At 40.2% G+C, this 26661-nt stretch overlaps 1 protein-coding gene across 4 annotated transcripts in view; it reads left to right on the top strand.

Annotated features, from left to right (window-relative positions):
- galnt18a (UDP-N-acetyl-alpha-D-galactosamine:polypeptide N-acetylgalactosaminyltransferase 18a) overlaps positions 1 to 26661 on the top strand; it is a 173013-nt gene that overhangs the window by 65892 nt on the left and 80460 nt on the right. For all 4 annotated transcript variants that reach the window (XM_038706409.1, XM_038706410.1, XM_038706412.1 and 1 more), the window contains exons 2-3: positions 25132 to 25333; positions 25535 to 25701. In XM_038706409.1, coding sequence (XP_038562337.1) covers positions 25132 to 25333; positions 25535 to 25701 — 369 coding nt within the window. The remainder of the gene's footprint in view (positions 1 to 25131; positions 25334 to 25534; positions 25702 to 26661) is intronic.

Here is a 26661-nt window from a genome sequence, read left to right as displayed (position 1 = left end):
TTCTGTTCCCTCTGTCCTTCCCTTAAGTCTTAAACACAATTTAGATCAGACTTAGAAAATGGATCCCCAGAGTTTTTTGTTGCTTGCCTCTCATGGCTTCCGTATGTCCACTGTCAGATGCTAGGGCGTCCACCGCAGGACTTCAGACAATGGAGGTGACTGGAATTTAATTTTTAGCGCATTGAAAAAATGACATTTAAAAAATTCAACAGTAACATCTTGTTCCTATAAAACAATGTCCAGATTACTCTGGTATGCGTCCCAGCACCAGAAATGAATAATATATGAATCCCTCTGGCTGTGAGAAAGCCACCTGATTGGATGTGCCTCTTAGAATTTATTCTGTGTATGTTTGTGTGTGTGTGTGTGTGTGTGTGTGTGTGTGTGTGTGTGTGTGTGTGTGAGCGGTTTGTATTGACTGTCCAGTCACATCCTCTCTTCCTGCTATCTGTATTGCTGAGGTCATCTGTGTGTGTGCTCCCCCCAGGTCAACACATTATCTAAATGATTTAATATCACTGCAGCTGCCCCGACCCTCTGCTGTCATTGTGCTGTGGAGCAGGGAGACTAAGCACTCTAGGATGAATACTGAATACTTTACAGTATTTTTCATTGCTGAATTAACAAAGGTATTATGTATTACACAGATCATCAAGTCATACTGTGTGTAGTTAAATATTTAATATCTGCAGTTTTGTCAGAATACCAGGGACAAAGCTGGAATTCAGCTGAGGCGGCTTTGTAGAGTAAGTTTGTAAAGTCTTTTGCGACTTTGGTACAAGGATTTTATTTGAGCTTGTTCCTCCAATGTCGCAGTGTGATATACATATGATAAATGAATATGAACCTATACAACCCTTTCCTCAAGATGGGAATCGGAGTGTGTCTGAATTTTTCTTTCCAAATTACGCTGTGGAACAAAACTAGTGAGTGTATCTGAGACTCAGGGGAATAACTGTGAATGTTCTCAGTCCTCTGTTCCCTCTTTTCTTATTCATTATATTCTGCTTTCTATTGATTCAACGTCACAGAGCAGCCACAGGGACAAGGGCTTGTGTTTACTGTTTGGTTTTCAGGAGTGTGAACACTAGAACAGGGACTGCAACAGTTTAGACATTGGAGGATGAATAATAATGATAAATGTCTGCCTTGCTCTTATAACTTTTTATTCTCTTCTTATTGTAAATATTTGTACATACCTGTATGTTCTGTGTGTGTGTGGCATGAAGTGGGCTACAACTTTTAATTTCAACGTGCAGCCTTGTGTTGTAGAATGATAAATAAATGTACCTTGAACGTTGCTACTCTCTCTATTACAGGATGTTATAATCAATCAATTCAACCTATAGCCTATAGCCTTAGACACAGAGTGAGGAGCTCTGATAGCTGGACAGAGCTTGGAGAGGGCCGCTGCTCCTTCGTTTTGAAAGGAGAAAGCTGAGGTGGTTCGGGCATCTGATAAGGATGCCTCCTGGGTGTCTCCCTTTTGGAGGTGTTCCGGGAATTGTCCAACTGGGGCAGACCCCGAACTCGCCGAAGGGATATCTCATCTGGCCTGGGAACGCCTTGGGATCCCCCAGGAGGACCTGGAAAGTGTTGCTAGGGAGAGGGATGTCTGGGATACCCTGATTAGCCTGCTGCCACCAAGACCTGATCCCAGATAAGTGGAAGATAATGGATGGATGGAGATCATGGCTGTCAATATTTTTACATGGTATTAATTGAGCACGGATGCTACTGCATATATTTCTCATAGAGTCATCCTCTATGAGGATTCTACTATAGCAGAATTTATCAAAGGGAAATATTATACTAAATTGCTGCAGTACTCCTTTATGATTGCACTTCCATAGAGTTACAGTAGGGTTGGGACTTGCAAAACTTGTAAAATCAGATTTACACAAGATTGTACAAGATTAGCTAAATGCTAATGTCACCAATGCTTAGCAGGTATAATGTTTTCCATTTTCACATCTTAGTTTAACATGTTGGTATTCTAACATTTGCTAATTAGCACTGAACACAAAGTGCAGCTGAGGCTGATGGGAATTTAATTAGTTTTGTAGGTAGTTGGGCATACCAAGGTATTAGATAAATAAAAATGTCGACCTGGTGAAGGCGTTAGATGAAAAGTCAGGGCATCACTTCCCTGAATACTAGTCACCCTGAGGTAGACATACCAAATTTCGTTGAAATCCATGTAGTAGTTGTTGAGAAATTTAAGCTCAACCTTATGGTAGTGCTAGAAGAAAAGTCAGGAGATCACCAAAGACATTAGGGTAAATCATTTAAGAACCATGTACCAAATCTTGTGCCAGTCCATCCAGTAGATCTTGAGATATTTCAGTCTGGACCAAAGTGTTGGACTGACTGATGGACCAGCCAACAGGCAGACTATGTAAAACAAGTGTTCCTTTAATGAAACAACTACCTGGTACCAGGTGTGGTTTCATTTAGGAATATGCAACATATAAACACAAAACTGATATAATGAAAGTCATAGATTTTTGACAATTGAATCCTCTTCAAAATAGGGCCTCCAGATTAGTTAATAAACCCATCTCAAATTGAATTTGTGCTTCAGTGGTGCATATTCTCAAACAAATGTTTAATTAAATTAGCTTTCAGGGCCCCAGGGCAGGTGCCCTGTGCCTGGCTGGTAACACAGCCTTGGTCATGAAACTTTAACTGAGATTTAAAAACTCTTTTAAATCTGACAGTCTTCAAGAAATTAGTCAGGAAGGCACATCAATAAGGGAAGAAAAGTGGTGAGGTTTGGCATTGTTAAATTAGTAACTTATCATTTTAGTTAAGACTGTTTTAGGTGAATCTATTTTGGTTGCATTTACATGCTGAGGTTAAGGATATGTTACAAATGATTATCTGTCAATAGACCCTTTCTGTAGAAATCAGAAATCTTGTTGTGTTTGCATGCAGCATTAATTAAAAAAAAAAAAAAATCAAATATGGCATTAATTGCAATCAAGGGTTTTGGAATATGACAAAAAGAGAGCTAGGTTGGTAGTGTTTATCCTCTGAATTAGAATTTAATTGAGGACCCATTATTATAACATGTGAATGCTGGACTGTATGACTCTAGATTGTGCTTAGTTTTGAGAAAACATTAATTCCTCTCATAAATGAATTGTTGCTGTGTGTGGAAAAATGAAAATGAACAGGAAAAAATATCAAGGACGTGACTCCATTGCCCTTTTGTGGTAAATACAACTTTGAGTGAGATTCCTCACAGTTCAAATGAATCATTTGATAGCTGTAGAATTAAGAAGAACATGCTTGTTAGCAGCAGCAGTGATTGTGAGTGCAGATGAACAGAGAACAGAATGCAAAGCAAATTATTAGGCTGAGCTATTACCCACAAAGTCAATGGAAAGACTTGAGTGGGCTTCAATTCACCTGCGAGTTGAAAATGTTTCAGATTGAGCAAAAAGTGTAATATGTCCCCGGGGCTTTGACACACGAGGAAAAAATAAGAGAGACTGAGGGAAATAAGAGCTGAGCGCAAGCACATTACCACCACACACGGTCAGTGCGCCAGTTGCACATGCTTTTGAAACCTTACTTTGGGTAAGTCGTCAAACTTTTTCAGCGATTTTTATTAGATTACTGGTGATTCTATTCATGTAGTTTTTATGTCCTAGTGACCAGTAAACGTACAGTTCTGGCTCTCTCTCCATTCATTAAGATAGGAGCCTGGTCTTGTTAGTCCGAAATAGCTGCCCGGGCCCTTGCCAAGATGGCTGCCAAGTGGCATGACTTGCCTATAAGGACTCTAGTAGTAGTCACTTTAGCCTGATTGACAGGTCACCATGATAACGACTTGTCAATCACAAGACAGTCCCGCCCTAAAGCATATTCCAGAGGAGTCGCCCCCTGCTGGCTGTTCGATAGAATGCGGTCAAGCGGTCCAAAGAAATGAAAAATCTTACTTAACACACCTTTTTAGAATTTGTAAATTCTAAATAATATGTGAGTGATAATAACCAGAAGAAATAGGTAATGGTTTGACTCAAATTAATGGGTTGACATTTTGGAAAATACACCTATATGCTTTCTTTCGGAGAGTTACATGAGGAGATACCTCCAGGTCTCTGTGTTTAGTGTGGAGCTTTGAGCCACAAGGCAATGAAAAAACTTATCTCTTTTTAACTATAATTCTGTTTGATTTTATCTTTGGTCCTGTGTTTGTAGTTCCGGGTATCATCTCTGTTAGTTATGATAAAATCATTAATTTACATACAGTTTAAAAAGTTTAAAAATGTCATGTTTCTTATCAGGTCAAATTTTTTTGTAGTAATGTTGCCATGTTTGCAGACCTTTAATATTTGCTTGGTGAGTACAATGTTAATAAAATTACAGGAATAGAGGATATATAACTATTAAATGTGCCAGAAATGAATAAATTATACTTATATTATATTGAATTTTTGTAATTTGATTTAGGCTTGGGTATAGCCTCAGAATCCACAAAAATTTCAAGAAATGAACTTCCTCAATAGACAAACTTTCAAATTAAAATTCCGCCACTGAATAATAATTATTTAACAGCAAACACAAAGACACCTTTTTACATTTCTAAAAGACAGTGCAGGGCTTGTGTAATGGAACTGTAAATTAATTTAGTCAACTTTTCTTAAAGTATATCTGGGAAACTGTCAATGAGTTCATAGTTAATTCAGTGTGGACATGATGTCTTACATTCACACACGAGTTTGTGAACGAAGCCTCTCTGCCTGTTTCTGGTGGTTTCAGCCAAGGACACTGTGCTGCCTGAAGCGTTTTCCCCTCACCAGCCCACAGCTCCCTCCTCGTCCCTCTGTCTCACACACACAATCACAAACACAACACGCTCAGACACACAGAGCAGAGAACCGGTCCACTGACCCGCAGTGACTGTCAAATATTCCCTTCTGTCTCTCATGCAGATGAATCAGAGCGTGAGAGAATGAGGAAGGACAGGGACAAGTGACAGGACTATTTGAGTAGACAACACTTGTTTTGTTTTTTCCTGAATGGTTAGAACAAAAAACGTTTGTGGGAACTGAGTGAAATATGTAGGCTCAACAGAAAATATGAGATAAACAATGCTAGACAGAAGTATACTTCCAACTCAGACCGGCGTTCACAGCAGAAGACGAACAGCTAGACAAACCCGCAAACTAAAGAACAGCCTGGAGGATGAGCTGTGACAGGAAGGAAAGAAGAAAAGGAAATTGTTGTTCAGAAGTAATGGAATATGTGCAGTAATGAGGAGATTTTGTTTTCTGAAGGCCAATAGCAGTCACCTTGTCATTGTGCATTATATTGCTGCCTAACATTACCCTTTTAGCGACCACTTACAGCACCGAGGGACGCAACACAAGCAAACAGAATGTCCTTCACATACTCTGTATCCCCTTCATGCATTTAGCTCTAAGAAATAACACCATGATTCAGCAACAGCCAGTACGTGAGACATTGCTGGGTGTCTTTTTATTACATTTGATGAAAGCCTCCATTGTCTGTGCTAAAATGTAAAGAATATTTTTACCGGACTGATTGGACCTTGGACTTGTGCACAGCTCAGCATTTTGAAAAAGCAGGACTTGCTTGGATGCCCTGGCTAGCTAATGTCACAGCTTGCATGCAACTCAAAACTGAAGCAGCTGTCGTCAGCTCCACATGAGAAAACTTACTCGGGGCACCAAACAGAAGAGTGATATTCAGATCACAGCAGGCGCAGATCATTGTGATGTTACAATGCCCAGAACCCGCCATGGCATTTTCATTGAAAGCAAAAAAAAAAATAAAGCACTGCAAATGTCAAAGGGGCACGGAGCGCTCTATAACCTTTATCCGACTCTGTCTGCAAACAGTAGGATGTGCAACAACATTGAAATTCCTTCTTGTGTACAAGCGTCTTCGACAGACCTTGACCTGCAGTGGCAAAAAATTCATATGCGTGCCTCAGAGTAAGTTAGCTAATGAGAGCAGAATGCAACACATATAGCAACATTACTATTATTACAATACAATACTACAGTGCCACTTTGTCATCGGGCTTGAGAGCAACGCTTTAAACTCTGCTTAAGTGAGTTTTGGGGTGCAATTGTATTTTATCACATTTGAATCCGACGTTGAACTCAAATCGTTGAATCCAAATCCTTTTGAATCCTGTATCACATCTACATGTTACTCAAAAGATGTATTTGAGACCTACAGTAGGCCTACCGTGTTGTTGGCATTGCGATTGTGAATAAAGTAAATGAAAAGATGTGCAAAGTGTAAACAAATATACATGTTTAGCAGAACTTGACCTGGGAGGTGAGGACAGGTTCACACAGGTTGCGGTTTGAACTTGAGGGGAAATTTTATGCTCATCCTGTGACTCGAATTCATAAATGCACAGAGACAAGAAAAATGGGGGTCTGTAGGTAAATAAGAAACTGAGCTGGGGATCCTGGAAGTCTAAGCTGAGCTGTCACACAAAAATATCACAGATGGTTAGTGCTAAGCTTACTTGCTAGCAACAGCTAACATCTGCACAGTTAGTACTGTACATTGGCTTTTTAATAAAGTCTGTTTGTTCACCCTATTAAGTCTAGCTGTCAAATGTATGTGAAAAAACATAAAGTGAAAATACTTTTTGTTCAATCTGAACACACCACAACACATTATCTTTGTATGGACACCAGCTTACAGAGAGCTCAGTAAGAAACAGTGGTGGGTCAACCCGTTCTCACTGCCCAGTCATCACATATAAACGCATGGTCAAGAGCCATAGTCGTCAGTTTGTGATGCACTGGGGATCCATTTAAAATTACGATTTGACAAACCTACTCAAGTAAACTTATAAAAGTAGCTGATCAACAAACTACTCAAAGTACAAGTTACTTTGTGTTTTAATATTAAGTGTGTGCAGGCCAGAGATCTTCACAAGTCATTTTATGCAAGTCAAGTATCTTTTTGTAATGATGAGTGTTTCATCCACTGAGCATCAAGTTAGAACCAGCCGCTGTGCAACATGGTTATTTCTGGTGAATGCACTTTGGTTTGATTGGAGATTTTCTCTAATTTAGCTGTTTCTGTTTACTACAATTATTTAAATTTTTCTAATCTACATGATGGTATCGGGAAGATCATTTTAAAATATCACTTTACTCACTTGCTGCCTAACCCACTGTTGTTGCCTATATTTCGATATGGACATGGATTCAACCAAACCACTTGCTTTGATATGACGGCGCTGTACATGATTTGCCTTCTGAAATAGCACAGGCTCCCAATACAACATGATTATTCCTAAAGCATCTATATAACACAGGAACAGCCCATTGCTGAATGACTGGGGTAAGCCTACATATGGAGGAAACATTTGCGTCACATTTAAATCCCAACAGGACTGTTTTATCCACCCATATTTTACTCTCTCCTTACGCTTTTCAAAATTATTGTTCCTGAATAAATTCCAACTGGTAGCCTACTGAGTGAAAGTCAACATCATTTTCACCAGTGACATTCTATTTAATGGATTCAGCATCGGCATCGCTATAAAACAAATAGCAACCAATGTGATGTAGAGAAAAGAAAGCTATCAAAAGAAAGCCGTGCTCTGCACAACGAGAGAAAATCTGTTAATATATCAGAATCAATCCAGTGATCATCTGACTTAGACGTTACAGTGTGTTGCCTACATTTACTCTACATAGACTAAATACCCTTTAACATGCCATTAATGAAAACTGAATGTATTTCTTGTAAAGGACAATGCAGACTGCTTTCCAACATGGCCACCAGTGATATAGTGACCAGTTACTGGATTTGAGTTACATTAGTAACCAACAGCCAACCCTTAAATTGAAAAGGTATTTGCCAGATTTTTTAAATATTTGCATCTGTGCAGCTCATTAATACACCATCTTGCACAAAGCTCCCCTGGGAAACCACACACACACTTGGATGGCAGTTTATTTATGTTAATGAAGCAAAATGCATAGTAGATAACAGACAAAGGTAATGTAGGGAAGTGAAATGTAGGTTACTAGCCCAAAAAAATACACGAGTAAAGAGTAAAGGTGTGGTTTTAAAATGAACTCCAAAAAAATAAATAAATAAAACTGTTTTTACTAATTTGCTTTTCTTGTAACGAGTAAGTAGAGTCATCAGCCAACTTTGATTTAGCATTTTTTGTCCAAGTTACCAAAGTAATTAGCATTAATCAACTCCAGCTGATATACTACAGGTAGTGTAAACATAAAGCCATAAACTTGTGATGAAAACGGAGGGAATTTTTATTTTTTTTGAATAAATGTAAAATCACAGAGCGATCCAAACCGTGAGTTTTGTGATCCGGCATAGCATTGGTTGCTCTGAGGACGGGAGGAATTTTGTCCCTACCGGGGATAAAAATAATTCGGCAGAGGCAGGGATATATAAATCGCATCCTGCATATAGCTACTGAATGTCCCAGTTAGCCATCCTTCTGTTACATATCAAAATGTCTTTTTATTCAGCAACAGCGATTGTAGCTAAACTAGCTAAAGATGACAGGCCTGTTTTGTTGCTCACTGATAAGGAAAAAGAGCGAGGGAGAAATAAATGATTTGATTAGAGATTTTTTTTTTTCTCAGTTTAGCACATCTGGGTGTATTACCAACCTGGAATGAGATCCAAAAATGGGTCCAGCTATTGGGCCTTCAGCCTTAGATGTCACTTATTCTTAGCAGCATCGTCTGGGCAGTTTGAAAATGGCAATACTGGGGAATCCAGTCAGTGGGAAGTTTTTGTTCAGATCTAAGGGAGTTCTGAAACCAGTCATCCACGCACCTCAAGCAATCAGTGAGTCACGTATATTGATCAGCCCCCTATAGGTTTAATGTGGTCATTTTATGCCATGGGGAAATGAGCAGCTTAACTTACAGCCTTCAAGCCTTTTATTACCTCCCCGGAATTTTGTCATATACTACCTTTGATTTATGTGCTTGTGTTGTGTGGCAGCTGAAATGAGAGTGGGTGTGACTCATGTTGGCACAGTGTGATTAGCATGACTATGAGACGCTGTGATGGATATTAGCTCGGAGCTGAACACACAAACCTCGTCACTGCACACAAAGAGCCTCGCTGGATGTTTATGTGATTGATCTGCAAAGTCAAAGGAGAAATACTTCATTCAGCAGCAAATGGCATGTCGGTTCGTGAAGGAGATATTAATTTAATCTCATAGACCCAAGCTCCTGGCTGTGCATTGTGCTGCAGCACAATAATATCCAAGTAGTGGGTTAAGATTTTTTTTCATCCAAGTAAGTCCGTATGAGAGCCTGAAACGCTGCCAGTTGGTCGCTGGTTACACTCTGCACAAATCAAAGAAACAGCTCTTGGACATATTTCTAACAGAAGAGCTTTTAACACAGTTAGTTTGGCTTCTTATGTTAGACCCAGATCTGTGACTTATTTTACTAAATTAGTACTCTTATGGTGTGGGAACAAACCAGGAATAAGCCCATTGTGGACTTACTAAGCCAGGGCATTGAAAAGACATTTGAACACTTAAAGCAGAAATACATTTTGGCAGGTCCTCAGGACAAAAAGGGCAAGTTGGCGAAAAGCATAAAGTGCTGCGTTGGCTTCAGCCTCAGCAATGAGCAGAGGCATACTAGAACTAGTTGAGCTTTTTAAGCTTACTGGCACCTTTGCCAACTCCTTCCAGGCAAAGAGGCCATCAGAAACTTGAAAAACAACAAGGAGTGAAGTGGTGTAAAATAACAAATTTGACACCAACATTTCAGAATCGTGTTTACTAACCTTTTTGGCTACCTGTATGAATAAATATTAATAATAACGGAGTGAAAAAATTTAATTTCCCCAGAGGATTTTAAAAAGTATGCCCTTTTTTAAATACCAAAACTAATGACATTCCCATCAGCCTCGGCTTTGTGATAATTAGCAAAACTTTGTATACTCACACGCTAAACTTAGATGCTAAACATGGTTAACATTATGCCTGATAAACAAAAACAAAAGTCAGAAAAATCTTTATTATTATCCTGCGACCCCTCAGATTTACCTTGTGACCCCCAGAGGGGCCTTGACCCTCATGTTGGGTACCTTCGCAAAAGTCACCACATTAACATTTTTTCTCATAATCAAAACTTGCTAACAAAACCAAAAAATGTACTGGTTTTATTTGAGAAATAAAGTCATTAGGAGTCTTCTGCCCTAAGATTTAAAACCCTCTTCTAAACAGAACAGGTCATAGACGGATCATCTGCAGTCTTAAACATCCTTTAATTGGTTGCGTTGCCTTGTGAAGAACGTTTCTGTTTCCTTGTGTGCATGCAGTGTCTGTACCAGCGCCTTGTGGTCAGCTCTTTCAGTGTGAATGGTTTCGGCTGTCTGAGCTTTGTAAATGATTCCTGAACCTTTGTGACAGACAAGCAGCTCCTAAATCCTCTGATTACCCTCAGCCATCTTTGATGCTGCTTGTCTTTGTTGTTGTTGCGCTCTGAGTTTTTGTCACCGCTGTTTCCACTTTCCCCAGGTTATGAACACCTCGTTACTCCTCATGAACATTGGTTCTATGGACAGAAAATTAGCCAACAATACTAAACCATAGTGTGACTTATGCGGTGACATGTTCATATGTGTCTCTATGTTGTGTAAGCTGCACTTCAATGTTAGCACTGACAGCTTAACCCTTTACTATACAGAAATATATCATGTGGTTTGTATTGAAAGGTTTTTATTTCTCTCCTCCTCCTTCCGCTCTCTGTTCTCACTTCCTCTCCACATCTCACTTCACAACAAACCTGCTGTTCTCCTGCTGTGTACTAATTGGCTTCCTCAAGCACCAGTAACAGGTTTTTTCCTCCCAGTGTCTCCACGGTCTGCTTTTTTAGAGAACATGCATGCCCTTCTGTTCCTCCGACTATGCCCCCAGAAGTCAAACATATTGTGGTGTTTGAGCAAACAGGCCGCCGCAAATGCAAATCTCTTGTTCGGAGGAAAAAACCTTTCCAATCTGTTTTGATGCATATTTTAAACGACTGCATAGCAGCACATGCTGATGATGTATATTTCAAGTGAGGGACAGCAGAGAGCATTGTTCTGGGGAAAGTAATTCATTTGCATAAAGATGACATTTCTCTGCATCTAATTCATCCATTCCTTTCAACCAGAAGTATTGTTGTGTAAGAGGTCACAAAGGAGAACGTGCAAGGTATTTTCAAGGCATTTTTTTGTTTTCCCAGAGCTGTTTTTATCACCTGCTCTCTTCTGTGATGTGACTTACAGTCACTTTGCTCAACTTTACTGTACGTGAACACTGATCTGTATATATCAACCTTTTAATCCAGGGATTATTAAATGATTTTTTTTTTTACAACCTTGGTTCACCAGCCACATCTCAGATTTGTTCAGCAATTCAAATAGGCCTGGTTTTGTGCTCAGTGAAGGCTATTTCTGCTGCCTAATTAGAGATGTGTAATCAGGATTAACAATGGGGGTGTAATGTTCATTAAAATATAGCTAACTGAAAAGTGGCAACAAACGTGGATGAGAATATTGCAGCTTTACAAATTGTTGGAAGTCGACTTGCAGAAATGACAACTCCTGAATCGGCATATCTTTTCAAACATCACGTTAAATAATGCTAGCCAACTGCTAGTGCAGCTTCATTGTTGATCAAAATGACGCTGGTGGGATGGATACGTCAATCGGTACGGATTGGTTAGGGCAAAATAAAGCAAACAAACAAAAAAGATGATAACAGCAGCAATAAAGTTAGTATTTTAATCATAGTAGATAAAAATCATAGTGACCTAAAACTATAGAATTCTTCGTTCGTGTTGTGGTCCTGTTGTAATTCATACCAGTTTTTAGCACAGCCTCACAAGGCTGCTAGCATGGCTAGTTGTTAGATTTACATCAAAATCCATTCCAGTTGCATTTCCTACATTCTGTTTCTAAAGATAAGATCCAGATAGCTTTGCAAACACACAGCAACGTGGACAGATGCAAACAGACCTGTTCCAGCAAAGCTATCCAGGGGTGCGTTTCCCAAAACTGTCGTACCTTGTTGAAACCACCGTAGTTTGAACTAACTTAGTTTTAACCAACATAGTTCAAACTAACATGTTTCCAGACGTGTTCGTCTGTTTTTCACAGATGTTGTCATATTCTGCCTAAATATGTCAGTTGTGACCGATATTAAGTGAAATTATTATGCTTTATTAAGTGAAGTTATTATTTAGGCTTTTCATATTATAGTCATAATAGTATTAATTAAAGTCAACTATAAATACACTCACCTAAAGGATTATTAGGAACACCATACTAATACTGTGTTTGACCCCCTTTCGCCTTCAGAACTGTCTTAATTCTACGTGGCATTGATTCAACAAGGTGCTGAAAGCATTCTTTAGAAATGTTGGCCCATATTGATGGATAGCATCTTGCAGTTGATGGAGATTTGTGGGATGCACATCCAGGGCACGAAGCTCCCGTTCCACCACATCCCAAAGATGCTCTATTGGGTTGAGATCTGGCGACTGTGGGGGCCATTTTAGTACAGTGAACTCATTGTCATGTTCAAGAAACCAATTTGAAATGATTCGAGCTTTGTGACATGGTGCATTATCCTGCTGGAAGTAGCCATCAGAGGATGGGTACATGGTGGCCATAAGTGTGCCAAGAAAACATCCCCCACACCATTACACCAGCACCAGCAGCCTGCACAGTGGTAACAAGGCATGATGGATCCATGTTCTCATTCTGTTTACGCCAAATTCTGACTCTACCATCTGAATGTCTCAACAGAAATCGAGACTCATCAGACCAGGCAACATTTTTCCAGTCTTCAACTGTCCAATTTTGGTGAGCTCTTGCAAATTGTAGCCTCTTTTTCCTATTTGTAGTGGAGATGAGTGGTACCCGGTGGGGTCTTCTGCTGTTGTAGCCCATCCGCCTCAAGGTTGTGCGTGTTGTGGCTTCACAAATGCTTTGCTGCATACCTCGGTTGTAACGAGTGGTTATTTCAGTCAAAGTTGCTCTTCTATCAGCTTGAATCGGTCGGCCCATTCTCCTCTGACCTCTAGCATCAACAAGGCATTTTCGCCCACAGGACTGCCGCATACTGGATGTTTTTCCCTTTTCACACCATTCTTTGTAAACCCTAGAAATGGTTGTGCGTGAAAATCCCAGTAACTGAGCAGATTGTGAAATACTCAGACCGGCCCGTCTGGCACCAACAACCATGCCATGCTCAAAATTGCTTAAATCACCTTTCTTTCCCATTCTGACATTCAGTTTGGAGTTCAGGAGATTGTCTTGACCAGGACCACACCCCTAAATGCATTGAAGCAACTGCCATGTGATTGGTTAATTAGATAATTGCATTAATGAGAAATTGAACAGGTGTTCCTAATAATCCTTTAGGTGAGTGTATATAGGCTAACCTAATAATTTTATTTAGCATAAATATAGGCTATAACTTTATTTATAGCAAAAAGTTTTTCACAGCAAAACGTTTTGAAAGACATTTTAGAATAAACAATGAAGAACTATTAGCAATTACAAAACATTTAGTAAAATAGGTTTAATCTGAAAGTATCTTCGTGTCAATACTTTAACACTATTATGAATCCTTTGGCCACAAATGATATCAAGGTCTTGAAAATAGCTCAGTGCGATAAGTGGCTGAGCTTGTGTGTGTTCTCTATTGAGACAGACAGAGGTTTCGACTCCCGTGAGTTCTCCATTTATCTTTGTTATCATGGCAACGAAAGCTCTCAGCGATTTATTCATTACAGTTCTTTCATGAAGTTTATGCTGTCCCTTTTTATATTTATGTTTGTAATGATGACTAGAGAACACCCATCTTCCTCAGAGGCCTAGAAATGTACACATGAAGGTAATAAAAGTCGTGTCTTTACTTTCTCTCTGTTTTGTACTTTGTTTTGACTAATATTAAAATATGTTCTCTGTGAACAGATCGGTAATCTGTGAGAAAAACACCTGCTGTTTGAAGACGGTCTACACAAATATACTTAGTACTAAAATAATGGAACCCTACCCTTGACCCGACAAATACATACTACTACAAACTACATTTAAAAAAAACTTCACCTGAAATATGTTTGTACAGCAGGATTATCATTCCTTGCTTACACACATTACATCCACCTCCTAACACTGCATTTTCTGCTATCTGTGACGTAGTCATCGTGAACTGAGCTTCTAGCCACAGGTCAGGAGCTGTAGTTGGAACTATGCAACTTAACGACAGTGGTTGTGAACGTTCATCAGAACTATGGTTTTGGGGAACCCCTGTGTCGCTTTTTGATGGTTTGTACCATGTGGGTTACCAACTTAGTTACCTCCACAGTTCGAACTAGGGTTTTGGGAAACAGTTGCGTCACAACTGCAAAGTTCCAACCAAGGAAGTTGCTACCATAGTTAGCAACGATGCTTTTGGGAAACGCACCCCAGATTCTTTAGGAAACCTGCGTCTTGAAACAAGGGTTTTGAAAATGCAGTAAAAACAAACCCTAAGCCAAATCCTATCCAACCAGTAAAATACACCACATTTACCACGTTTATTCCCAGCCCTCCAATCATGTTAATTGGTTTTACTCTCTAACTGTTTTTCTAACTAACATCACGCTGGTTTATATTTTGAATGATCCCTGTCGGTGTTATAAAGCTTCAATATAATGTTTCAGCAGCAACTACATTTTAATAAATTAAAGTGGAAAAGCCCTCTAAATGCTTTTTAATTAAGCCATGCATCTCATTTGTGCATGTTTTGCAGGTGTCATGCTTTCATCTCACCCTGAAAGGGATGCAGCCTTTTCTGAGCAGAACAAGCAAATTACGCAGAATGAGATTGACAACTTCATATTGTTTGTGTCTGATAAGAAAATCTATGTAAACACCACTCTTTCCAGGAAATGCCTTTTATATCAGTTACATTCTCCCACTCAGCTGCTTGCACGAGACAATGAAACCTTATCAGTAGTGCTGTAATGTAATTAGTGGTGCAGTGGAGCCGTCTGTTGCAGCAAAGAGCCCTATGGACTTACAGGAAGACCCACTCAATCTGTATTGATTTCTGGAAGTGGACGACTTGGAGAATCCAGACTGCAGTCAAGCTGCGATCAAGACATAGATTACCCTCCCATCATGTATGCCCCCCATGATGTGTGTGTCATAATGTATGTGTGTGTGTGTGTGTGTGTGTGGGGGGGGGGGGTTCAATGCTTCTTCCGGTATGTGTGTGTAAGTGTGTGTGTGTGCATCTCGTGAGAGCCATGATGGGTGATGTGTCTGGCCAAGCTGCAGAGGGAGACGATCCACTGTCTTCATATGCGCGCGCGCGCACACACACACACACACACACACACACACACACACACACACACACACACACACACACACACACACACACACACACACACAGACTGTAGGGAGAGAGAGCGTGAGAGGCAGGAGGACTGAAAGTCATTGTTGAGGCCACCGCAACGACAACAGAAAGATGCGAAATAAATGATGGCTGATAGTTTTAAAAGGTTGTTAGTGTGGTAAAGGAGGGAAATGGTTTGATAATGGAATCTGCCCCTCTGATCTTTAATCTGCTGCCTGTCACGCTTTGTGTTTGTGAGAGACAACGAGAGAGAGGAGAAAACACTCTGCATTATTCCGCTCAGTAAACAACAAGGTGAGGGTTATCAAAGCAAGGGAGTACAAATTTAGATAAGTCAGCTTGCACAAGGAAATTGCAGATAGATATTTCAGTGCTGTGGTGTATCTCCTCCCCTTCATTCTTATAGAGAACTCAACTGCTGAAAAGCCACTTTCAGACATGCACTTCATCACATGAACGTGAAGGCAATTTTACACATCTGTCTCTCTCATGTTTGAATAAACCCCCGCAAGTCACTCTTTTCTGTGAAAGTGGGCAGACAGACTTTGTCCAAGCGCTGCCCAAGTCTAAACTAAATGTCATCACATGAACAGAGAGGCTACAGTAGTGCAAGATTAAATAAAGTGAGAAAGGTGGTTTTGTAATACTTTGTCACACATTATCATTTCTTAAGTGGTATTATAAAGTAAATGAGCCACTTTTAAGTTGTACATCATTTAGACGGTGTCAGATCAGTCTACAGTTTATTCATTTATTTCCCCTGGTGGTGCAGGACAAAAGAGCAAAATCATCAGAACATCAGTCTCCCTAGTTTACCTACTTCTTACAGTATTAATATAATGTATCGCCTGACACCGTGGGCACAGCCTCCAAATATAATAGTTCCCCGTCCATCCCTTTGGCGCAATTTCAAATAGTTTACTTTTTTGACCTTTCACCACAGGATTTCAACGCAGGACAAATATCTGTATATGACAGTGTCCCAGGAATATGTAAATGGTGAGCCTAAGTACTGTCAAAAAACATGTTGATAATTCAACATGATGAAAAACAAATAGTAATGGGTTTTGTAACTCCTATTAATATTCTTTGTCTGACTTGTATTTGTGAGATAATCATGTTCTAAGTTTTGGAACTACAGGTCTCATAATTTGGGGGCAATGTAAAGAGGAAGTATAATGTTGCCATGCAGTCAGTTAGTTAAGCTGTGGGATCTAACTTGAGATTTAAAAATATATATAAATCATGAAGAATAGGTAGAAAACATGAAATACAAAATACATAAAATCCTAGATACAGGAGGAAGAATGTGCAAAATTTGATGTAAACGGCGACAACACTAAGATTAATTCTATATTCCGTTTAATAAATGAGAAAATGAATGCACCAATGTTAAGGGATCCACAAGTGAAAAGCAAGACAAGAAAGCAAATTGGCGTATTTAACAAACGTTGAGCTACTCTTCCAGAATCCATCAGCGATACAGCCTGTGCGAGAACACAAAACACTCCTCTTTCTCATATCACTGTTTTCCAACTCACCCCGGTTCTCCAGCGGTACCGACCTCGAGCACACAAGGTGCCACATAAAAAGCGTCATTTCAGCTCCAGCTGTGACAGTCCTGTCATGTTTGAATAAAGCCATTGTGGAACATTTCTATACAGTTCAATGCAAAAAAACCCCTTGACTTTAACAAATAGATGAGGCCAGCAAAGAGCTAATGCATCTCAGTTCTGGTTTCCTGTGTGTCAGTCTCGCTCTGTCTCTCTGCCTACACTGTAAGTACAGATTTGACTTGTCCAGGTGTGATCCATTAAACACATTATTCATACCTGAGGGGTGAGGAGGAACACAGAGATCACCATCTGTTTGCTGCTTGATTAAATTAATCACGTGTGAACTTTTGCACAAGGCTGCAGGCGTCTCTCTCTCTCTCTCTCTCTCTCTCTCTCTCTCTCTCTCTCTCTCTCTCTGTCAGTACGTGTCTTTCATTGTACCATAAAAAGCAGCCGCACAAAACTTGCAAAAAGTAGTTTTTCCTTTACTTTGGGGATGTGCTGGGAGCAGCACAACATTTTGCAAATGACTCTTGTGTGAGCATGCTCGTGGCAACGCAATCAAACACACTGCAAATGATTGAAAAGGCACTTTTTGTGAGTCATCGTTCGCTGTGATATGAAAGGAAGCTGTCGTGTGATTTGAAGGGGCTCGGAGTCAGTACAAAACGCAAATGAATTTCCTGTGTTTTCCCTTTTGCCTCTTTAAATATTGGAACACAAAAAGCTTTCGGAGTGAGATAATGTTGCAGGGCTTGCAGAGCAAATGAGATTCTCTCCACGAAAACAAATTCTCTCAAATCCTCGGGTGTGAGTGGGTGTGTGTTTGTGTTACAAGTGCAAAGCCTGCTGGGATAGGTTCCCGCGAAGCAGCAGTTGCAGCAAGCGTTTCAATGCGGGGCTGATGAGCAACTTGAAAGTGCACGGAGGAGGCACGGAGGTCTAATTGAGTGTTTTTTACATCTACGCGCTGTGTTTTGTGAATCGGGCTCATGTCCCATTGAAGGTCTTGATCAGTTTGAGCTGTTTATGTGCATGTTCATATCCCACACACAAATCAATAAACCAAAGATTCCTGATCTTGCAACGTGATCTAGTGCGGAGGATGAAGACAAACACTAGACGAGTGATTTTGCCAGGTATCCACGCTTTCACGCCATCAAAACAAGAGCTGATGCGAACAGGAAATGAACTGCAAATCCTTTACACATTTAATATCCCTGAAGTGATGTGCTCGAATGTGGGAATATTGTATGAAGAGTATTTTGTGGCGAGTCTTCGGAAACTAACTTAATTGAGGCCAGCATGATTCCAAAAAGGTGAAACGGTTTCTAAAAAGAATAAGGAGACGGTGGAAGCATCTGTTACGCTGACTCAGACAGCAGAGCAGGAATTCTAAACAAGCTGATGATCCAGCTCTGAATCATCGTCACAAGCCTCAAGCACTTCCCCTCCACACAGACGGGACTGTACATTTTCATTAATAATGTCGACTCTGTCCTCAAAAGAATCTCCGACACTTCTTCTTCTTTTTTGACACAAACCAGTGGAGAATATTAGAATATGCGTGCCAATATGGATTTGGAACGAAGATTGACAGTCAAAGGCCTCATTTAGAGCGCTGGCTCAAATATATATCTTGTACCCAGACTGCATGGAGCTTTGATTATCCCAGATTTTGTTCACAGTTCAGTTCAGACATTAATGTTATTTTGGTTTCTCTTTTTCTTTCCAACTGCCTCCTACGTCCTGCTGTAAAATTGTTATCCATAACTTCGTCTCCCAGTCTACCTGTCAACTGTCAGTCAAAACTCAGCTGACAGCCGAGCTGTTACCTAGCGAGCCTTTGATATGCAGGGGGCGGTCAGATTTTTACATCAAACCAAACAAGCACTGAATTTTCACACGACATGTAAATCAAAACAAAAACATCCAGCAGAAGATGGATCCAACATTTCTGTCAAATGGGCCAGCATGTTGACTACTGATGTTGTCCGAGTGTTCCTGAAGCTGCAGGTAGAGAGCTTTCAGCACAAGCTGTTATTTGCACATGGATTCAAGTAGCAGGACTGCTGGACTTGTGGCTACAGAATCTTGGTTGAAGATATAACCGGATGTTGCCTCAACCTTTTCGGGGATATTCAAAAACATTCAGATCCGCTTTATTGGATGGGTGGCCATATTACACATAGAAGAAATCATATTATCCCATTTCTGTAGTCTAATATTTAGAAATTTCTCTTCTTAAAGCTCCATTCTGTAAATTTCCACACATTGAAAACACAATGAAATGTGAGATGTTGTATAGTGTTTGTTAGTCTGCAGTGAAAACTACGTAGGTGACATGAATGTAAATATAGTTAAAGCTCCTAAAAGTAGTACTTCTATAATAACAATTAGGGCTGTAACGGTTCTGAAACTGAGATCAAAATCACGACCCACGGAAGTCCACGGTCTCGTGTCACAGATCCGAGAGACAGAACCGCGACACGCCCGCTCCCCGGACTGTTGAGCTCTCAAACTGTGACGGCGGCGGCCGGTGGAGGGGAGGGCTCGGTACCAGTGTACATCGTATTTGTAATGGCAGTAGGTTATTGTAGGTAATTTTCCACCTTAGTTTAGTCCCGCCCAAGTAAAGTATATGTCAAAAACACTATTTAAAGTCAGTGCAAGGTGTAGGCCTTTTATTTTGTAAATATTACACCTTTGACCAATTATTGTCCTCCAACTGCGTGTGTCACGTGACTGTTTTGGTCCAGTCATGATTGAGTGAACATACCTGCAACTTCGACCACATTAATTAACCCAAGATGGAATATAATAATAATAATAATTAATAATAATGTGTTCTTAAAATCAGGGGGGGGATACTGGATACTAAGAACTAAAAAAAAAAAAAGAAAAAAGGAGCCAAGACTAAAACATAAATAAATGCAAGATCACATATCTGAAGAGCAAAACATGGAAAGTGTAAAGTACAAGTAACATGTGACATTTTAAGTTTCACCACCCTGCAACATAAAGATGGTAGTATTGTATATCGATAAAGTGCATCACGTATTTCAGCTTTAACTTTTTTTTCTTACACTCTTATACACTTAGCATTTACAGCCACAGGTGCACAATTGTTTCATTTCTCCAGAGCTCCAACAATTCTGTTAACACTCCCTACACCCACTGTTGCTAGTCTGGAATATTCTGTTTTGATTATTCATATATATATATATATATATATATATATTTCATATTTGAACTGCAGTGGTCTTGACTGGGGCCCTGTCACAGTGTGTGCTGGGGATTGGGATTTGCAGGTTGGCGTGCAGCGTCTGGCCTGCTGAGCCAACAGCACGCCAATGCTGCATAAAGTGACTGGAGGACAAGGTGAGACACTTTGTCACCCAGCAGAGCGGCCTGTTCCTAATCCATTAGGTGATGGTGTGTGTGTGTGTGTGTGTGTGTGTGTGTGTGTGTGTGTGTGTGCGGACAGAGAGCTGTCTCAGTGTCTGAACCAATAAAAGAGTGTGTCTCTACGAGCTGACATGACGGAGCTCTGGGCTGCCTAGTTTACAGATGCCCAGGGATGAATACCTTCTGTCACAACCCCTTTATTCTCTTGTCCCCCTCATCACTCTCTCTGCCTCTCCTCCTTCTAATCACTCCCTCATACCTTGCTCCACATCCTTTTAGCACTTTTATTTTGTCACTCTCCTGTCCTCCGGTCTTTTCTCATTCTCTTCTATCTCTCGCCTTTCTTTTTGTCTTTTTTCTCTCTTTTGGGCTCTCTTTCTTGCCTTTCGTGAGTCTGAGATTGATGATACGTTTATTTTCAGCAAATGTACCTTCCATCCTTTTTGCAAAAAAAAAAGGAGACTTTCTTTCCAGAATTGTCCAGAAACGTTCTTGTCTGTATATGTGCGTTATGTGTGTGTGTGTGCGTGCGTGTGTGTGTGTGTGTGTTTGTGTGTTCTGTGTGTAATCACAGCTGAGCAGACATTGACAGGCAGCCAATTACCTTTCCCCAGCAAGGGTATCGCAGCACAAAGTTCTACTGTTTACCATCACAATGCAGTCCTGGATGCTGCCAGACTGAACAGTGAGTAGCACTTGTAGGGGTTGACCTCTGACCCCTAAGGTGCTCTGCGTGCATACTACCAGCTGGTCTGTCAGGTTGGGATAAGGGGATTGATAATTTGTGAGTAATTGCAAGTGTGAAAAATGAGGTAGGGAGGAAAGATCGAGAGGCAGGGAATAGACGATTTGGTCAGTTTGTTTACTATTTTGATCCAGAGCAACACATCTGGACATGTACTGGCCAGACTGATATAAAATCTGAGGTTGAACTGTAATGACTATTTAGGGACTTTCCCTCTAGCACCACCATCAGGCCTAAATGTCTACCTGTAACCAAGGAATGTCAAAAACTAATAGTAAGATGTAAGATGAACTTAGCATTCATGCTCCCCAGATGGTGAACTCTTTCCACATTTGAGACTCTTGCAAGGAATGCAAATAACCATATTTTTCTAAATGAATGAACTCTTTAAAAATAGCAACCGACTCACACCACATATCTTGAATTTATTCTTGAAGCAGTAATTATTGATTTTTTGGGGTCAATTTTGGGAGTCAGAACAACCTGTAAACACAACACTAGCGTATTAGCACACACGGAGCAACATTAGCATTCATTTCAAATCCAAAATTCACTCTTTTGATCAACTACTGAGGAAAATATCTGGCTCTTGAAATGCTCTTTAAATGCTCCACTGTGTTCACCAGCTAGTAACTAACTTTGCCTGCTGTGGGAAGGAAGCATGCATTGAGTTTATCAGAGCTTATTCGCTGAACAGCTTCCCACTGCATCTGGAAACGAGACTCAGGACAGCAGAACTTGTGGGCCGGATAACCAAAATAATGAGTCAAAAGATCACAAAACTCTCCATAGAGCTGACAGGAATCACAGATTTGGGTGATAATTCTCTGTGGGTGTTATGACAAGTGACTTTCACATTGCACATTGTTATTTGATCCGTTGTTACTATCAAAATATTGATTAGTGCAGCTTGATTAGCCTTGATTCAGAGTATAAGCTGTTACCATCTGGCCTCTGCTTAAAGGCCCCTATTGCCATATAAGAAAACCTTCACCCCTGTCTCCATTCAAACCTTCAATGCTAATAGCAGGAGGAGTTAACTGCTGCTGTTGTTGACCATCAACAACTGATCAGATCCATTACGTTGGTGATGAATTGTGGAGATGATGGTGGTGATAATGACGGTGATGATGGCGATGGTGATGTGATAATGGTGATAAAGATGGTGATACTGATGATGATGGTGATGGCGATACTGTAGTATTGATCTTGTGGTGACACAGAATAACATACATATGTCATGTTTTGTTAATGGTGATGTGTATTACATCGAATGGTTATGTTGCTAGGGATGTTGACATTAGTCAGTGGACGCTTAAAGCCTGCTTCAGATGCGCTTAAATGACTCACTGTGCGTTGGTATAAGCCATCCTGCGCACATGTTCAACCCAACCGCTGTATGTTTCTATACTATAGTGTATTTTATTATGTTTTCTTCTCATGTGTTTTTTACTCTTGCTGCAGCACAAATTGCCCACTTGGGACTTATAACAAATTGAACTAATCTGAACTGAAGGAAGATAGTTGTGGTGTGAAAGCCGCGATGCAATGGCTGCGGGAAAACATGTTCACATGTTGAAATATGTAAATATGAAGTGATTTTGATTTGATCATTTTATGTACTCCCTGATTAAGATATAATATGGCACATCAAAATATAACGTGGAAAAAAAGGTTCACAAACACAGTGTTCACATAACATTTCAGCAGAACAAAACACATATTTATTTGATGTTGAATCTATTGTCTATTGTGCTTGCTTAGTAGTTATAATTTGATTTTCTCTGACAGCCCCACCGTAAAGCACACACATGCAAAGCTAAATTACGACATTCTCACATGCACCTAGCACTTTGTCAATATTGTACCTACACATACACTAGTGGACATTCATTACCCGGAGGTACAGTATTCCATATACACGCTCACATTCACACCATTGTTCCATTGAGTCGCACTGGCTTCTCCTGCTGAAGTACGCTATGCCGTCCAGCCATGCGGGGTCCTAGTAATGAATAATGAAATATGTCAGACACAGTGCAGGGCAGGACACAACACACTCCCTGTGTTCGTCTGCTCTTGACTCAAACATCAAGAAACCGACACAGGAGCAGTTTCTCTGTGATGCATCTCTCCATTTCCCTCATGAGAATTTGGCTACACTGAGAAACATTTCAAAGTACAGGGCCTCATTGCTCCTGTCCTCAAGTGCTAAAAAGCACAACACATTGACTAAAAGCATCAATGATTATTAATAGCTTTATTCAACCCACATTCCTCTTTCTTTCAGATGTCAAATCAAAAGGATGCCCAAATGAAGTGACTTAAAACTCCTTAGAACTTTAGGTGCGTCAGAATACATTTGCAGCCAAGAAAAATGTATCATTTGCCGTGCTTTTAGGGTGCTTATTATGAGGCTCTGAGGGGACTTGGAGGGAGGTGGCATTCCACCCACGAGAGCATTAAGTTTGTTATTGCCAAAGGGTGAAGTACTGCTCTTCAGACTGATAAAAAAAAAAAAACTTTCAGCTCCGAAAGGAAATAAAGCACTGGAAGGCAGAAGAGAGGAGAAAGTGATGTTTGACAGACTTGAGCCAGAATCTCAAAGCCAAACTGAAATTTAAAATAAATTGTTCTTTTACTCATTTTTCAAAATTGTAATTAAAAAGGAATATTACAAACAGTTTTGCAGTGATAGCAAGTTGTTTTTATTCTAAATAATTACATTTATGAAATACTATATATAAAAATATGGTTTAGCTAATTACAAACAAACCAATGCACCAATGGTACATAACCAGCACTGTGTGGAACATGTAAGCTACAAAGCTTTTCTAGCAATGCCAACTCTCAGATGTCTGTCAACGCTGTCGTGGGAAACACCCACTTAGAGGCTTGAAGCTTTGACACTGTTTCCACAAATATGTCCAAAACAGTTTCTCTTGCTACACTATCATTATAGTTTTTTCCTGACAGGAAAAGAGACAATAATGTTCTTTAAGCATTCAGACCATCCTGAGAGAAAACAAGTACGGCTAATAAGGGTGGTGAAAGTTTTTCTGGCAAGACATTCAGTTGTGAACGTGAATGTAGAAATGACTTACAAGTTGATCTGGACTCTCATCCTGTAGATTTAAATTTTTGTTTTTATGGCTAGAGCACTTTCTACCTTTTCAACACCTGTACACCAGGGTCAGGAATTTTAGGATGCCTCATATCTCATATCTCAAGAATTTTTCATTCTCACAGTTGATCTCCAGCTTACAGTGAATTGGACAAACACATTCTACTGCTAGTTTGCCCCGAATCTGTCACACAGGTGACAGGGAAGCTGCAAAACATCACTCTGTGTCCGTGTTTCCAATCAGGACTAACAAGAATAAGTGCATACTGTTTGTATACTATAATTTTAAAAAATCCCACCAACTAAGCTTTCTGTTGCTTGCAAATGTTCCCCCCCCCCCCCCTAACAGGCCTCAAGCATGATTTGTACACTCATTGTTTTCCACCATGCATGGGAAGCGGCTCAGTGTTGCACACGTAGCGCAGAACAGTGAGCTACAGTGCTAATAAAAAAATGTTACCATGGCCATGTTAACGGATTTGTGTCCACCTCTGCAGAAACAGATCGGCGCGGCTGCCTGAATGAGTTATTTGTAATGACAATGAAAATCCCTGTTATTGCGCATCCCATTTGTGTTCCATCCTTTTCCCCCGCTGTACAGCTGAAATGATTCTTTCAGCCCACAGCAAACAGGTTTTGTTTGATAACCACAGCATACTTAGCGTGGGTCACAGTCATTTTTCCTGCAAAGCTCTGTGAATAGAGCTGAAGGAAGTTCATTTGTCATTAAATTTCTCTATAGTGTAACATCAGGTAGCTGTCAGAGCGTCTGGCAGCACAATGGTTAGTGATGGGCCAAGGAGATAACAGAAAAATTTTAAATACGGAAATATGTTTCCATTAAAAAGCTGTTTGTCCAACCTCTCTTCCTCCCTTCCTACAGATACCCCTCAGAAGGACGGAGAAGACGCTGCATCCTCCTCAGACATAGCCTCCGCCTCCTCGCTGTTCGACCACTGGGGTCACGACCTGGGCCCCGAGAGTCGAAGGGTGGCCTTCAGGAAATTCCGTTACTATGGCTACAACAGCTACCTTAGCGACCGCATTTCTCTCACCCGACCGATCCCAGATTTACGACCGGACGGGTCAGTCAGTTGATCGATGTGTTATTTATGTTAAGTGACTCATTGTTGAAGATGTATGAGGTATTTGCCACCTTTAATGATAGGATGTCGTTTTAAGTCTTAAAGGTGTTAGGGTTACAGTAGAATTTGGAGAATCTTTCTCTTAAGAAACACCAAAGAAATTCTGTCTGTTTCTCTCCCCCCCGCCACACACACCCTCAGGTGCAGAAACATGTCATATTCATCAGATCTTCCTCAGCTCAGCGTCATCTTCATCTTCGTCAACGAGGCCTTGTCGGTGTTACTGCGCTCCGTCCACACAGCCATCCAGAGGACTCCATCACACCTGCTCAAAGAGATCATACTGGTTGATGACCACAGCAACAGCCGTAAGACTCACAAAACGTCCTTGTGATTTTTTTGACGCATCCCGTTTCAGGACAGCATGCCCACTTTTCCTAAATTTAAAGCTTAGCCTGTTACACTAATTTATACCTCCATCCATCCACAGAGAGCAATCAATTTGTGGTCGGATTAAAAGGTGAATCCCATCTCTCTTGGCAGTAATATTTTTTCATGAAAGCAATCACCTCTTGGCCGTAGGTTTTCTGGGGAGATTTTATAGTATTAACAATCTATATTTACCCATTGATGGATTTTTCATAGTGGTTCATAGAAGATGTCTTGTGAGCATTATTATTATAATTATTATTATTGTTATTATGAATCTATACCCTCTAATTTCACAGGGGTAAGATAATGCTGTGGTGAAGTGTGTTCAGCCCTGTCTTAATAGAATGTGTTGTATGTTGTACTTCACACTAGCAGGCCATGCTGCGGAAACCCTGATAGGCAAAAGTCAGAGACATAAACATTGTAGTGCTCATTTTGTTTAGTCAGATCTAAATAGTTTTTCTCTCCTGTGTTTATGACTTAAAAACAGATGAAAACAGATGAAACAGTCACGGAATAATATAATCAGTAATATTGTTCATAAACACAGGGTAGACATTACCAGTATCATGCCCCTTGAATCATTAAAAAGACTCCTAACACAGTCTATCATTTGAATGTATTAATGTATGTACAGTATAATATTATTATAATACATCTATGTTAGGTTTTACAACATATATGAGGCAATTTATTAGCAAGTTAATGTTCAGTTTTAGATTCCCATCCTCCTGTTTCATACCGGCAAACTTGCCAATGACAATTCGACGAACACGGGACAAGATTTGCGCACAGAGGAGCACACAGGAACGTGCTATCTGAAAAATAATCCTGCTGGGGCTAATTCAAAACGGGACACAGATCTACCTGATGTCCATTCTAAAACTTTTTTAACC

The sequence above is a fragment of the Micropterus salmoides genome, unplaced genomic scaffold (genome assembly GCF_014851395.1).
Source record: "Micropterus salmoides isolate LMB-PRFRI ecotype aquatic unplaced genomic scaffold, ASM1485139v1 Ms_hic_scaffold_8, whole genome shotgun sequence".
Lineage (NCBI taxonomy): Eukaryota > Metazoa > Chordata > Actinopteri > Centrarchiformes > Centrarchidae > Micropterus > Micropterus salmoides.
The sequence above is the reverse complement of the archived record's forward strand: the minus strand, read 5'-3'. Positions and strand labels throughout refer to the sequence as shown.